Source organism: Prinia subflava, chromosome 4, assembly GCF_021018805.1.
Source record: "Prinia subflava isolate CZ2003 ecotype Zambia chromosome 4, Cam_Psub_1.2, whole genome shotgun sequence".
Classification (NCBI taxonomy): Eukaryota; Metazoa; Chordata; class Aves; order Passeriformes; family Cisticolidae; genus Prinia; species Prinia subflava.
Window position 1 is genome coordinate 51,244,922 of NC_086250.1, and position 16,013 is coordinate 51,260,934.

At 38.1% G+C, this 16,013-nt stretch overlaps 1 protein-coding gene across 3 annotated transcripts in view; it reads left to right on the forward strand.

Moving 5' to 3' along the window:
- The window catches only part of CPED1 (cadherin like and PC-esterase domain containing 1), a 158,016-nt gene that overhangs the window by 66,569 nt on the left and 75,434 nt on the right, over positions 1-16,013 (forward strand). For all 3 annotated transcript variants that reach the window (XM_063396755.1, XM_063396757.1, XM_063396756.1), the window contains exons 8-12: positions 5,307-5,449; positions 6,823-6,895; positions 8,453-8,620; positions 9,632-9,736; positions 10,787-10,956. In XM_063396755.1, coding sequence (XP_063252825.1) covers positions 5,307-5,449; positions 6,823-6,895; positions 8,453-8,620; positions 9,632-9,736; positions 10,787-10,956 — 659 coding nt within the window. The remainder of the gene's footprint in view (positions 1-5,306; positions 5,450-6,822; positions 6,896-8,452; positions 8,621-9,631; positions 9,737-10,786; positions 10,957-16,013) is intronic.

Below are 16,013 nucleotides of genomic sequence, written 5' to 3' on the forward strand. Positions count from 1 at the left end.
TATTCCAGGCACACAGGTGGTGGTGTCCGTGGGCAGGTTGTATGAGCATTGCAGTGACAGATCTCCTATCAGTCTTCAGTGTCTCACTTGGATTCCCCAGGGGAACCAGGCAATTTTAGATTGCAGTTAATGTCACTGTTTTGAGACAGCTACTTTGGAATGGCATAAATTATGCTCGTCAAGCATCTGTGTTCTGCAGTGAGGTGTAAAGGGAACCTAGACATTTAGCTTGTACATAGACATAAGATGTGTAGTGTTGTAGTCTGGGATTCCTCTACAGTATTGGCACCTGAGTGAATTGTCTTCATGTGAGCTGTGTCTCTGAACACCTGTTACATCAACAGAAAACTAATCAGTGCACTCAGTAAAGGAAGGCGTTCTAAGTTTGAGTTTATGGCCATTCCCAATGTTAGTTAAGGAAAGTCTTGTTTGTTTCATCAGGAGGCAAGATTGCTTAGCATTGAGCTAGAAGACAATCTCAGAAAGATCACTACAGTTTGGTTTTATACACTCTCTCAGGGCAATCCTCAGCTGACCCTTCAGGTAACTGCCCCAGGCTGCCCCAGCAGCTCTCCTGAGGAATAAATTTGCAAAAAAATTGCCCGAGGAAAATCTACTTGAGGGAATTACTACAGTCATCATGACATTCAGCCCAGAGAGTGCCACACTCTTCCACTCTTCTTCAGGCTCCATGACTCTCTACATGAAGTCTGCAAATTAGAATTCCTTTGTCAATTAAATTGCATTTTTTCAATGTGTCAGACCTTCACCTGATGATTCAGTGTATTTTTGAGGAGCCAGAGGGCTCTATGTCATTGAGATTATAAGGCTAATTTTAATGACTGCAGATTTTAAAAACCGGATGTCAAAATGGGTTACAAAAATGCATCATAAAATTAAAATTGAGTTGGCCTTTTTTTTCCCAATGGCTTTTCCTCAAACAAGAAGTTATTGGGTAGTGAAAGGTCAATGAGTTTAAACTAATCTGAAGCGTATTTCTAGTTCATTCTGCCTTCACAGAAAATGTGTACTTGATCCATGCAACTTGACTGCATTTGCACACTTCTGTAAGGCATTACGTAAATATTTGGAACATACCTCCAACTGTATGAGTCCAGCATTTGGATGAACACCTTCAAGCTTGTGTATAATGATGTCATTGTATAAAATAAATGTGCATGTCTACATTTAGTCTTACAGCCTACTAAAATTTAAACCCTATTCCTCTGCTTAAAAATCAGCCAGCCAGAGGTCAGTTTTCTCCAAGAATAGGTTCCTGTAATTGCCAGCAGTATTTCCTACTCTGTTCTCTTTAAATTGTTCAATGCTTCTGTTAATCACACTCTGTCAATGGTGAGGGTGCATTTTGCTGGACAAGCAGTCTGTTTCCTCTGAAAGTGAGAGGATCAGCACCAGTGGTGGTCACTTGAAGAAACTTTCAGCTCTTTATTATTTTGCAATTGAACACAGATATTTATATACTTTTATTCACTCAGAAGAACCTGAGGTTGCTGAGATTTTCACATGTTATCACCCTTAATTCATACTCTTTAAATTTTTCCTATCGGTTGCTGTAAATCCTGTGGAATCTGTTGGAGTCAAACCTAACCCAAACGTGTTTAAAAAGGATTTTTTAATGAATTGGAATTGAACCTGAAGTATTAATCTCATCTCTATTGGTCCTGAACCAGCCTGACTAAATATTTCTTTTCAGCCATTGGCTTAGAACAAATATTGGTCTAAAACCTGATATCCTCTATTGAGAACCTGTTGAGCAATGTTTCTTTTCTAGTCTGGCTAAGGAAAGCTGTAACTAAAATGTAGTTTTGTAGAGATGCCAATTTTATTTTAATGCCTGTTCTGATGGCAACAGTTGACTATTATAGCCAATAGCATGCTCTGAGTACCAGTAGGTCAAGCCAGCCTGTCTTCATCAGTTGTTACTAGAAATATAAACATTATGTATTCTTTGCATTAAAGTGCTTGGGAATTGACTGATGGTGAGGGAGGAAAAGAGCTAATGGTGGCCTTGCTCTTCCTTCCAGTAATCCCCATCTCTCTTATAAAACTTTTCAACTCCTTATGCTCCCTGTGCAGCACAATAGCACATCTTCTCACTTAGTCCTTCAATACCCACTGGAGATTTAGGAAATTAGAGAAAAGATGAAAGCCATAGTAGTGGGATTGTAGGTTGTGCACAGAATCTGGCAGAGGTGATGGAAATATTTGCAAAATTCAGCTGAAGAACCACCTTGGTGAGATTGGTCTTCATTTTAATTTTTTTTTCTTTATTTCACATGAATAGTTTAATTAACTGGATTTGACCTGAACAAGGAACTGAAGTGGAACAACTTCACTTGAAGATGAATCTGGATCAGAACTTATTTGAAAAATGTGGAGCTTCTTGTTCTTAATCTTTGTACCACTCTGTGGGAGAAACACAGCTTTTGTGGTCTTAGATTTGGGAAACAAGGACTCCTTCTCAGGCTGTTTTGGAGATGAAATAGAGTGTGATGTGAGGAGCTGCATAATCTCCAAATAATGTATCCAGGGCTCCTTTGGCCAGTAGGCTCATGGGACTGCAATACACATGACAAACATTCTACGGTATAGAAATACAGTGTGATTTAATTCAAGATTTCAGCATCAGGCAGATATCCAGAGTTGAGGCTATATGTGTAACCTTTGCTTCACCATTTTCTGCAGTCAGAAGTTTAATTTTATAACTTCAGCTGTATATATTGTTGCCATTTTTTCCCTATTGGCATTTCAAATAGCTTTATGAAAAAGATGGACATAAGTCCCAGGCACTATAAACCTTCAGCACAGATCTGTACATGGGTCACAATTCTTTTAGTCAGTAAAACCTGGAAATCCAACCACTTGTAGAAATAGAAACAGAGGTGATAAGAACAGGAAGGCAAACAGACCAAATTCCTACCCTTCAGTTATTTACCAGCACAACTGGATGGAGTTAGTGAAACTGAAGAGAGCAAAAAGCAAAGGAGGATCAATGTTAGCTGCATGTTCAAGCATCTCCCATGCCTGGCTGTAAGCAATGTTACAGAATTTTTTAAAAAGGAAATTGAAAAGTGCTTATCACATTTAACTACAATATGCTACCTGAAGGAAGTGAAAGGCTTTCATCTGTGCCAGTGCAGACCAGTGTCCTTGAAAGTTTTCATGCTCACAAGGGGAAACTCCAAAACTGTCTAGAAAATTCTCTCGACTAGGGTGGAGAGAAGTATGCTAGAAGTTCTGGTGTAAGCATAGTGAATATCACAGCACATCACCAGGAACTAGCATTGTATGCAGAGATCCTTTCTGAGTCTATTCCTGTTCAACATCTTCGTTAAATGTCTGGGTGATTGGGCAGAGTGTATACTCAGCAATTTAACTGATGACAGAAAACTGGGAGGAGTGGCTGATACATCAGAAGATCATTATGCCACCCAGAAGAACCTCAGCAGACTGGAGATAAGGGCTGGCAGGGACCTCATGCAATTCAACACGGGGAAGTGCAAAGTCCTGCACCTGGGAAGGAACAGCCTCAGGCACCAGCATATGCTGGGGGCCAGTGGCTGGAAAACAGCTTGCAGGAAAGGGTCTAGGACCTGGCTGACTATCAGCCAGCAGTCTGCCCTTGTGACACACCTGGAGTACTGTGTCCATTTCTACACTTCCCAGTACAAGAGAGACATGGAGAAAGTCCAGAGGGGAAGGAACAATAAGGTTATTAAGAGTCTGCAGCATTCCTTATACAAGGAAATGCTGAAAGAGCTGGGACTGTTTAGCTTGGAGAAGCTTCTCAGGGGCCAGAGGGATGTCATCAAAGTGTATGGATAGCTGAAGGGAGGCAGTAAAGAAGACAAAGTTCCCTTTCAGTGGTGCCTAGTGGCAGAACAGGAGGCCATGGGCACAAATAGAAACATGTCATGCTCCTTCTGAGCATCAGGAGACACTTTTACTTTGAGGGTGACCAAGCACTGGCACAGAGGTTGCCCAGAGAAGTTGTGGAAGTCTTTATCCTTGGAGGTATTCAAAAGGTTTCTGGACACAGTACTGGGCAACCAACTGTAGATGATCCAGCTTAAGCAGGAGGGTTGGACCAGATGACCTCCAGAGCTCCCTGTGGTTCTGTGATCACGCTTTGGAGCCAAAATATCACATTAAACTTCTTTTGAGTCCCAGGCTTGGTTAACCCCTCATGGCTGTAGCAGTCCATGGAGAGGTGCCAAGCATATCAGTCCTCAGGAGGGTTTTCTACAGAAGCCTACATCCTTCCATTATATTACCCCACTGGGGCATGTATAAGTGGGTGATAATAGAAAATATATATTAGCATTTCTAAAAAAATGTAGTAGAGAAATTCCCAGAAATAATCAGAAATTTTTTTGTTTCTTAATGTTAATACAAAATGTGTTCTGCATATACTTTACATGCTTTATTTGTGAAGATAGTAAATTTTTTGGTATGTGAGAGTGTCTCTTTGGTAATATAGTACTACTATATTATCTAACAGTTTTACATAGCTCAGACCTTAACTGGGTTCTGTGGTGTATGATAACTCTAATGGAAATATGGTTCAAAGGCAGCCCCTTTCTTAGCACTGAGGACTCTGATACTACAAAACCTGCCTATGTCTCACTCCTCACTGGGTCTCTGTGCTGCTCCAGTTGTTTCCCTGATTCTATATCTGAAGTGATGATAGGGGTGAATTTACTGATTGCTGAAAGCACCTGCAGACAGTGCTGTGCAGACCACTAAATATGCAACTGGGAGGGTTCATGAGTCTGAAAACCACAGAATATGGAGAGTTTGGTCAAAACACAGGCTGCAGTGGCTGATCATTTTTCCAACATCTTTCTTCAATTTAGAGCTTGTTGCCCAGAGTTATGGATTTGTAGTCACGGTCAAGTGGGATAGCCCTTGGCACAGTATGTTAAGGAAAGAGAAGACTTTTACTTTGAGTGTGCTTTTACCCATTGATGAAGATACAAGCACTTGTGAGTCTGTTTGCCTAGAACCAGTGGCAGCAAAAGGTTTTATCAAAGTAAGCTTAGACTCCGAGCAATAATTTTCTAAACCATTAATATAGATTTCATTTCTGATAAACTTATTTGCAAATAAAAAGTCATTCTCTATTAGTATGCTGTGTGGAACTTTTCATTCCACTTTATTGTACAAATGAATAAGAATTGAAGATGATATTCCAAGTCAATTTTTATTTCTATCAGCTTTTAATTTATGATTTTAAGCACTGATTTATTGTAAATGCTCAAAAATGTATGTATTCTCTTTCACAGCTGCAAAGGTTTTTTGAGATATTCTTCAGAAACAGTTCTCCCCAACAAGCCTTCAGCAATATGAAGGAGGCTATAAGCAAACTTCTGCTTATAACTGAGGTCTTCAGCAAATCATCTGCCTCAGGACCAAATTCTTTCAATCAGTAAGTGACTTGCAGTAGTCATTGTGATGCTAGGGTCAAGATAGCTCCTTAGAACAGAATAAAAATCGTAGAGGATACAAGAATCTTAAAATAAAAACTTCCCATCTATTTTGTTCTTCTTTATAAAGTAAGGTCATGCTGCATTTAAGGAGTCCAGCTCTTCAATATTCACAGTGTTTCTAATTTGTGTAAAGGTTATGATGAGTACTTAGGACCAGATGCTGTCCTAATGAAGTATTTCAGGCAGCACCAATGAACAGAAATCACTCACAATTGGGCTAGTCCTAACATATATAAAGCTGTATTTCCTTTCAGTGAGCATTCTGTCATATGTCAAATATTTAATGCTAGAGTAGCCCAGATTGTTCAGATCTGGCTCTGGCAGGCAATCTGAACAAGAGACACTGTAAAACACTTTATAAAATGTACGTTATGAAATACACCTAGGCACCAACAATCACATTTCTGTGTGTAATCATCACTATAAGTGTTATAATTCTTACACATTAATCAACCTCAATTATGTAATATTTTCACTAAATAAAATTAATATTTCTTCTATGTATGTTATGTCCCATCCCTGACATTTTTATGATAAGTACTAAATAAGTTACTATTTATTAAATTTATGTGTTTAAGCTATTTTGAGAACCAGGTGTTTCAGTAGCAGTAATGTAAAGCTCATTTGACTCACACAAGTTGGGAATAAAGCTTGTATTGTGAGTGGAGAGGGTAGCAAGGAGGGGAAGAGTGTAATGATGATGAAGCTATTTTGACAGTGGTCCAAAACGTCTTTTTTACCAATGCAATGAAATATCTTGTTTGTGTAACATAAGACTTATTTATTACTCCTGGACCATGCCTCCAAACATCCCCATAGCTGCAGCAGAGCTCTTTGGCTTCACAAAGCCTGAAGTGTTTCACCATCTCTTCTCCTCTAAATGTTTTCAAAGCTTTTGCAGAGCCTCATTCACTCTCTTCAAAAGGCATGTCTTCCTTCAGCATAATTCACCTCCCTCTCTGTCAATCATTAAAAACAATTTTACATAGCACAATTTTCATCACCTCACAATCTGACTCCTTCCATGTTTAATGCTGCAGTCTCTTCCTAGAAATTTATTTAGTCTGTATCACAGTCTGTTGTTTCTTGACCTATGTGTGTATGTTTTCCTGCATGTATTCTCTGGACCTGTGTGTGTATTGAATTTTACTGTGTATAGGGACATGGTTCAATGGTAGACTTGGCAGTGCTAGGTTTATGATTGGAAACAATTATCTGAAAGGTCTTTTCCAACCTAAATTCTTCTATGATTCCATATTTCACAGCAGTACCTAACCTCACTGAAACTGATTTCTTTTATGTTGTATTTCAGATGCACCCAATGTTTTCAAATGCTAACCTTTGACATTGGATTCAACATGTCCATACACCCAGTAGTTCTTAAGGTGAGAAAGTTGCAGAAATTATTGCTTCGCTCAAAAAAATTACAGCAAGAACACAGCAGAAAACTCTCTTTGATAGGTACCCTCAAATGTCTAAGAAATCTACAAGTACCTTAATATTAATTTTGACTGATTGTGGAGAGTTTCTGTAGAAGAAACTAGTTTTTAAGAGTCAGAGTTCCTGTGGAAAAATTCACCAGACCATCAAAATGTGCAAATTTTTCAGTTTACATTAAAATACTAACTATTACCCCAAATGAATATCAGTGAAACAAAATCCATAGGAAGCATTGCATGAAAGTGGAGTTAGTTCTTAAATAAGACAGAACAAAGACAAGTGGAGAAAGTTAAAAAACCACAATTGGCTTTTAAACAAATTAAATTCTTCATAAATTGGATTGTACTTCTTCATTTCATTACCTGCTTTTATTCCATTGTGCTGTCTTCTTCCTGGATGATCCATAAGGCTCTTAAAGCCAGGGAAATGAGACCTGTGCCAGCTTTTGTACCACTTCAGCCTCAGAACAACCCTCCTGAAACAATTATTGTACTGCTTTCCAGCTGTTCTCATTACCTATGTATACACATGAATATGCATATGCCTAGGTATGTAAAATGTTTCTTTATATTTATGATCTACAATTATTAACAAAAATTAGTTAATATAACCCCACTTAAAATCTGTTCAAGGGTCTGGTAATAACAGTGCAGTCAATCTCTGCATTCTTCAGAAAAAAAATCTTTTAAACACATAGGAAAAATGCACATATGAAAAGACATTTGCAGAATTTAAAAAGTCCGTGAAGACAATATTTTTAATTACTCCGAGAAGACCTACTTAGCTAGTATAAGAAATGTAGTATGTCATAACAAATCAGTACCATGTTGTAAAAAAATATTCCAGAAGAGCTTAAGAAACTAAAGATGAAACATAATGTTTACCTGACTGTATAGAAGTTTCAACCATTATCCTTTATCCATAAATTTATAGAAAATCAGTTAGTAGTTTCTTCTGAAAAAACAAATGGCTCTAGAAAATAGCTATTGATAGTTACTGCAACATTGACTTTGAATATTATAACTTGGAAATTGTAGTATGCACACAATCTATGCATATTGACGCTATATTTTTGTTTATGCTAATGACTAAATTTGTTTAGCCAATATTTCATAACCATGAATTTGTTAATTGTGTTTATATATTGTAAAACTTACACTTTCATCTGTAGTAACAGATGTTCTGCAGTGACCCTTAGCATATGAGTTTTGCAAGAGTTATGTTAACATATAATCTGACATTTTATATTTTTAATCAATTTCAAATCAAATGTGAAAAAAACTTTTCACATGTGTCTGCAATAGTGCAGTCTGTCCACTGGAGAGCAGCAAACATTGTGGTATGGAGTTGGGACAGAAAATGTGGCACAGCATTTGTTGTTTTATAATCCTGTCAGTTTGTGTTGTTATTACCTTTCTTAAAAGTTACAGTTTAGTATTTATTGCTGTGAGAAGACTGGAGTTGTTATTCAAACAATAGTTTTTTATAATTTTTTCTAACAGGTGTATGAATACTTTGACTTTCAAGTTGAGAATGAATTGACTATTCAGGACCAAATTTCCAAAGAACGTCTTTTTGAAGATACATTTAAATTTCTCTTATCTAATGAATCCTCAACATCCAGTTTCATAGAAGCTTTGCAAAAAATATATGGATCATCTGTGAGCAAGGTATTTTTCAACTATTTTCTTCTTATTATTTGAAAATATTTAATTTTGAATTGTATGCCTCTGAAATTGTTGGTGCCAACTTACAGAATTAAGAATGTATTTAATCAAAACCATCTTTTATTATATTCTGGAGAGTAAAAATGTCATTATATTGAAAACTGAATTTTCTTTTGTAAAATTTCTACTCTCAAATTATGTCATTTTTCAAAATGCTGTGCATGGAAGATACATTTAAAGCTTTAAAAAAGTAATTTTACCTAACTTTCACTAATGAAGGTGCTAAATTATTGTTGTTACTTTAAAAAGTCCTTTTTTAATATACAAATTTGTGTGTTTTCACAATTTCATCCAGAATTGGTTGACTCATGCATGGAGATCCATGAGTATCAGAATTAAATTTTGTTTCTTACAACTTTGTGTCTTATTCTCAATTCAAGATCCATTTGCAGGGGTTTTTTTTGGTGGTTTTTTTTGTTTGTATTGTTTTTGGTTTTTTATTGTGTTTGGGGTTTTTTTGCATTTATAGAATCTGCATAAATTTTGCTTCATTAGCAAAAACCATTTCTGACAAGCTGAGATCTCTTTTAGCAGTATTTCTCTCAGACTGAGAATTTTTAAGGATGCATTTCTGAGGAGTCCCCTGCTTGAAAGGCTTACAGGGACTTAATTATGCAGGCAACTTCTGCCTCTTGGACAGATGTGGCTAAAACAGGGTCGTGGGTTCTAAATTCATGGCAGGATAGAGTAGAAAGCTGCAGACATCCAGACATGTAGTGATACAATTACCCAGCCCAGAGACCAGTAGTTTCTAGGTGCGCATTTCTACACCAAGCTAGGGCTTTATTCTAGCCTAAAAAATGGGATGAGCTATCAAGGAGCTGGCTGGCTGAGGTGAGGGCTAGCTGAGAGCTGCTGTAACTTGTTCCTATGATCAGTGAAGGGATTGGGGTCTAATGAAAGCACATTGCTTTCCATGTGATTTCACCAGAACTGCTGCCCTCTCCTTCACAGGATGGAACATACAACAGAGAAGGTGAACAATGTTTCTCTTTGGAAGAGATAAATTCAGTGATTACTTTCATAAAGGAACTGAAGAGTCTTGGACAATTTGAGCTGGTAAAATAAACAGGGTTTTATTTTATTGGATATATATTTTTTGTAAATCTCTTAACATTTCTTCTTCATTACCATTCTCTGGTGTCTCTGGCATAAGTAATTAGGTTGGATGGGCAGGGAAGCAAGGAGATAGAGGTAACACTGATTTTACTTTGGTGGATCATTTGAATTTAATTTAAAATTAATAAAGAAATACAACAGAGTATTTGAGCTGAGCTTTCACTGAAAAGGACAGCTAAAGCAGAAACAGAGACCAGAAAATAGAAGGAAAGGAAAAGAAGGAAAAAACAGTGTAAATTACTAATGAGATGGTAAGAAAACAGAATGATAACGAAGCGAAGCAGGAATAAGTGGAAGGACTAAGGAAAGTAGAATACTCAGATCATGACCAGAGAGTCAAAAAAAGTGGCAAAAAACAAACAAACAGAAAAAGCAGGTGGAATATGTCATGTTTTCTTCTTCATGCTTTGAACTCATTTTTGGAGAACACAGATGGAGGAATAACAATCAGTGTCTGTGAATAGGCATAGTTAATGAGGGAAATGGTGAGTATTCAGAAAATAAAGGGTCTGCAACTGAATCTGTTGTTCAGAAAGTGTGTATGATATCAGGATTTCTATAAGACTTCCTGGATAAATATTAGGGATGGAGACTGGTGACACTTTCTGAAGAAGAACTGAGTCTAATAGATCTGGAATTCATAGAACCATTTGTGTTGGAAGGGGCCCAGAAGGATCATCAAGTCCAACTCTTAAGTGAGTGGCCAATATAGGGATTGAACCTGTCACTTTGGCATTATTAGCTTTCCACTCTGACCAACAGAGCTAACCTCAGGGCCAGTTCAGAGGCAGAGGAGATCCACTTCCATGTCAATACTGGTAATCCTGATTTGCAAGTCTGGGCATGACAGCCCTTTTCTAAGCATGTAGGAAAGAGCATTAATATATAACCAGCCCTATGCTGTACATACTGTCTTCTGATCATTTTTCACATCTTTGCACTCGACAAATACCATACTGTGTTGTCTCAAATCAGTGTCTCTCTTCTCAGCTTTTCCCTTCTTCTGCACCCAAGATCCAAGTGTTGCTGCGTCACCTTTACCGAATGGTAGACCCAATGAGGCGGCTTGGTTCAGTCCTGACTGTGCATTGGTTGCTTTCCAGTGTCCTTCAACAGTTCCAGTTCACAAATAAAGAGGCACACACAAATCTTTCAGAGTGGTAAGATGACTATTATGTGTCATGTGTTATACTGAGGTTAATTTCTCAAGTTATGTAATTACAATATCTCCAGTGAGCATCATAAAACCTAATCCTTCAGTAGATGGAAGGTCCATCATCCCATATGGAGCCCTGACAGCCACTCTGCCATTAGAACAGCAGCTAGCTTTCTAAATAGAACAAGTTTTGCTTCTCTATCTAATATGAAGGACTCTGGATTGAAAATTAGTCAGAAGTATCATAATTTTTTAAAGAATGATTAATTAGGTATATTTTTTTTTAAACAACTGTAAACTCTAAATTAGGAGCATTTCTCACAGTTAAGACAGCCTTAATTTATGCACCAATTAAAAGCAAAACTATAAAGAAAATATAAAATTTCAAGTGAAGATTTTTCCAAAATAATTAAAAATTTTGATTGGCTCCAAATGTTCTGTCCAAGAAAAGACAGGTCCAAGACATAATATCCGAGAATCACATTTTAACTTCTTGTGAAAAGATGGAAAAAAATGCTGTCATGGTAAGGTTAGATCCACTGAACTTTTGGCAAGTTTTGACTTTTGTGAGGAGAGAAAGAGGAAAGGAAGAACAGAACAAGGGAACAAGAGAGGGTGAGAGGAGGGCAAGGCAAGCCAAGCCAAGGCAAGGGGCAAGGGAAAAAGAAAAAAGAAAAAAGAAAAAGGAAAAAGGAAAAAGGAAAAAGGGAAAGGGAAAGGGAAAGGGGAAGGGGAAGGGGAAGGGGAAGGGGAAGGGGAAGGGGAGGAAAGGGAAGGGAAGGGAAGGGAAGGGAAGGGAAGGGAAGGGAAGGGAAGGGAAGGGAAGGGAAGGGAAGGGAAGGGAAGGGAAGGGAAGGGAAGGGAAGGGAAGGGAAGGGAAGGGAAGGGAAGGGAAGGGAAGGGAAGGGAAGGGAAGGGAAGGGAAGGGAAGGGAAGGGAAGGGAAGGGAAGGGAAGGGAAGGGAAGGGAAGGGAAGGGAAGGGAAGGGAAGGGAAGGGAAGGGAGGAGAAAGCATAGTATACTATATGTTTAATATGTCAAAATGTGTATTCTGTTTTCATTATCTCTTAGCTAATGATGTTTCATATAGATGTATACCATACTAATTACTGACATTTATGATTTACAAACAAGGACTTGGGAACAGAGGCACATTAGACAATGTGTATATTCCATTCCACCGAATCTCAAGATGAATGTGTGAATGATATTAGTTTGTACATTTTGCTGGGTGAATGCTGTAGCGAGTATATGTCATCTGTAAGATTTCTTAAGTTTTAATTTTGTTCCTCATTGAATTGGGTGTGGCTTTCAGCAAATCAATAATTATCTGTATGTTTGTTTGCTTTACTGTAAAGGGGAGCTTATGCTTTATCACTGTACTAGGTAACTGTTTATTAATGTTTTAAATATGCACAGTTCCATGAAAGTGCTAAAGTATTGTTGTTACTACCGACCACTCTGATCACTCCGATCACAACTCCTGGGAAGTAACTCAAAGATGCAGCTGCTTGCATTCATATGTAAGCCCTTGCCCTTTTGCAGAAATATTTAGGTTTGCATATCAAAGCATACCAGCCTTTAGCAGCTTTCTGTTCTAATCTAAGCTGTGCCACTCACTCACTTCGAGCAAGCCCCTTGGCCTCTTTTTTTCCTTCAAGCTCAACATTATTGTATGTATATAAATATGTAGAAGTACCATGACCTTTCTCCAGGGCATAGGCCAATCTGCTTCTTTGCTCTGTATTTTTCTGCAGTGGCTAAGCTAATAACACCATTCTCTTCATTCACTGTAAAAACCCCATGTCTTTTGGCATTGCTAAATCAGAATCTTCCACTCCTTTTGCTACATGCATGTGAAGATGATGTATGGGTCAGATATGCATATGATTATATTTAACTGCAAGAAAGAAAGAGCTTAGTTATACTAACTCCCCAAATAACTCAGGTATACATCCTCTTTGAGCTTTATTTAGTCTTTTTTTTTTCCAAGCTTTGATGAGTTTGTATTTCAGAACACTTCTGAATTTCTTCAGTTAAGGCCAGGTTGTTTGGTTGATTTATTTAACGGTTATTTCTCTGACTCTGGAAATCCGGTGTTTCTGTCTATCAGATCTAGTGATTGCATAACTGACTGTCCAAGCAGACAAGAAATGTATGGGAAAAACAGTGACTTCTGACTGAGGTCTTGTACAATTACTTTGTTGACTGATCATGACTCCATAGGAAGAAGGCAGGATATAAAGATGTTTCCTAGTCTATATATTTTAACTCATTTCATCTCTATGACTAGTGTTGAATCTTTAAATGGTATTAGTGAACTCTCTGAATTCCTTCCACAGGAGAAGTAGGAAGAACTCTAGAAACTCATCTCAAACCCTAATGAAATAATTACAGCCTAGGTGAAAATGTACCTCAGATGTATTGGTATAAGATATTACACCTAACCTGTACCCTGAAAATAATTGTTAACACTTTTCATGGACTTTTTTCAACTCTATGCAGTTTATACTTGTGATATGACTAGGACATACATAACTGCTGTCTTTTGGAATAGGGGCAATGAGGTGTCACATAGCATGGAAGAATCAGATTAGTGAGTAAAGCTAACCCTTCAGTATCTGCAAAAGACAAAGGCCTAAGCAGGTCAAAGAGCTGCATTTTTTTTTTTTTTAATCAACTGATATATTTGGAAAAGTGATTCTAGCTTCTTATATGCAAGACTTTTTTTAGTTCAAACTGGAAGCATCTAAATTTGGGCTGAAAATACTTTTTTGGAATTTAACTTGGTCATGTCAATTACCTGGAAAATCTGAGAAATTTACATGTTTAGGACTATGGGACAGAAAAAGACAGGGACAAAGGAAGACAAGGCTGAGATCACTGAGCTAGAATGGGAAGAGTGAGAGACAGAAGGAGGAAACAAGAGAGACAGTTGGGATTAAATGCCAGGAAATTAATTCCACTCTTGCATCTGATTTTTTTTATTTCACTTCTGAAAATCAGTGCAAGGTATTTCACCTAAGGACCCAAATGCCCTCATGGAAACTCTGTGACTGAAGCCAAACAAACACTTTACAAAATAGAGTTTATTTTGAAGAGAGAACTGCATATCATCTAAAGAAAGAAAATTCATAGCTCTACTGAATATTGAAATGGTCTCAGTCTTGAGTTTATAACCCATTAAAAGTTGCACCTTTTACAACTAACATATCCATCAGAGACACCAAAAATTACTAGTTTTTTTACTTTTTGTATTTTAATTTTGTGAAATATTTAATTTCTACATGTCCTTCATTGCTTATGTCTGATTGCATAGACCATCAGAGCTATATTACTATTGCTACTGTCAGCCTTTTGCCTTTCTTTTTGCCTTTCTCTCTGCTGAATCAGAGAGAAAGAACAGGTTCACAGTCAATAGTTTGTGATGTACACATTGGGAACCTTTTGAAAGGTACATTCACAAGCATGCACTCACCAAGGGTACTGACATACAGGCCTTAGTTTCATTAGAGCTATCTGCAGAGTGTGTAGGCAAAGAGCACATCTGTGCTTGACACCTCCGAGATACTTAAGTAAATAGGAGGCCACTCAAGCAGATGAAGGTCCTTTCTTGAGTAGCAGCCTGTGAAGGAAGGGAGTCCTGAAAGTCCTCAGCGTTAGGAGGAGCTTCATAACCGCATCATATCTCAGTCTGCTGATTGCGAGGAGCTTGGGCAAAGGAAAGCTTCATAGTGCTGATGATTAAAAAGCTCAGGCTGCAGCAGAGATAAATCACTGAACCATAGAGTAATTCATATTGGAAAGGTTTCTCTCATCCTATCACTTATTATGTGGGAGAGTGACTCCACCTGGCTACAACCTTGCTTCAGGGAGTTGTAGAGAGCAATAAGGTCTCCCCTGAGCCTCTTTTTCTCCAGACTAAACACCCTCACCTCACTGAGCCACTCCTCATAAGGGTTGTGTTCCAGTCCCTTCCCCAGATTCATTACCCTTCTCTGGACATGCTCCAGCACCTCAATGTTGTTCATGTAGTGAGAAGCTAAAACTGAACATAAGATTCCAGGTGTGGCCTCACCAGTGCTGAGTGCAGGGGGACAATCACTGCCCCAGCCCTGCTGGCAATATTGTAATCTGAGTATCTTTCTCTAATATGATTTGTAAATATCACATTCTGATACTCTGCTATAATCAGATATAGTTATTATATGTTTCTCAGTGCTGTCTGATGTTAATTGCAGTCTCTACAGATTTGAGATTCATACAGGCCATGCTGTTCCTTTTTGAGCAGGGCCCTTGCAGTTGTGGTGGCTGCCATACTCTAAGGTGTTCTGTGACTAAACCAAAGTCAGAGAGTTTTAGTTTTATAGAGTTAAGACGTGTTGCTTTCACAGTAAAACAGGGTTTGGGACCAGGCAAGCAAAAAGGAACAGAAGAGAGAAAATATGCATTTTGTTTGGGTGCCAGATGTATGAAGCAAAGTGACACAGAGTCCCCAGGCAGGTGCAAAGGAGAGATGCTCTATTGCAAAAACCAGGTCTTTTTAAGCAGCCAGGCCTTTATCAGTTACATAGTTTTAAATCATAACAAACAGAATCCAGCCAACCACCATACACCACGATGTGAACACGTAAAGATTATATAACTTGTTTTTCCATCTCTAATTCGGCTGAGTCACTTTCCCATAGTCCTTTTCTACTTAGCCAAGGTAGCAGGCCTGAGCCGTGATTTTACATGGGTAACAAGGCCCTTCTTTTATGAGGCTTTACCTATATGCAACAGTGTTTGACAAATGATAGCTGTTGCTTCCTTGACAAGGAGAAAGAGGGGTGCAAAATTATTTGCAACTTGGAAAGCAAGCCCTCTAAAGTTTTAAGTGCCTTCTTTGAAGTAGGTAAGGAATTTGCATGAAATTAGGGTGGTGTCTAGACACTGCAAGCTCAGAACTACATTTTCCTGCACACACAAAGACACAGATCTACCAGCAGCTTCTTTCCTTATCTCAGTGAGTTAATGCAGAAATCTGTTTTATCACTGGACAGTTCTTTGTCACTGGATACT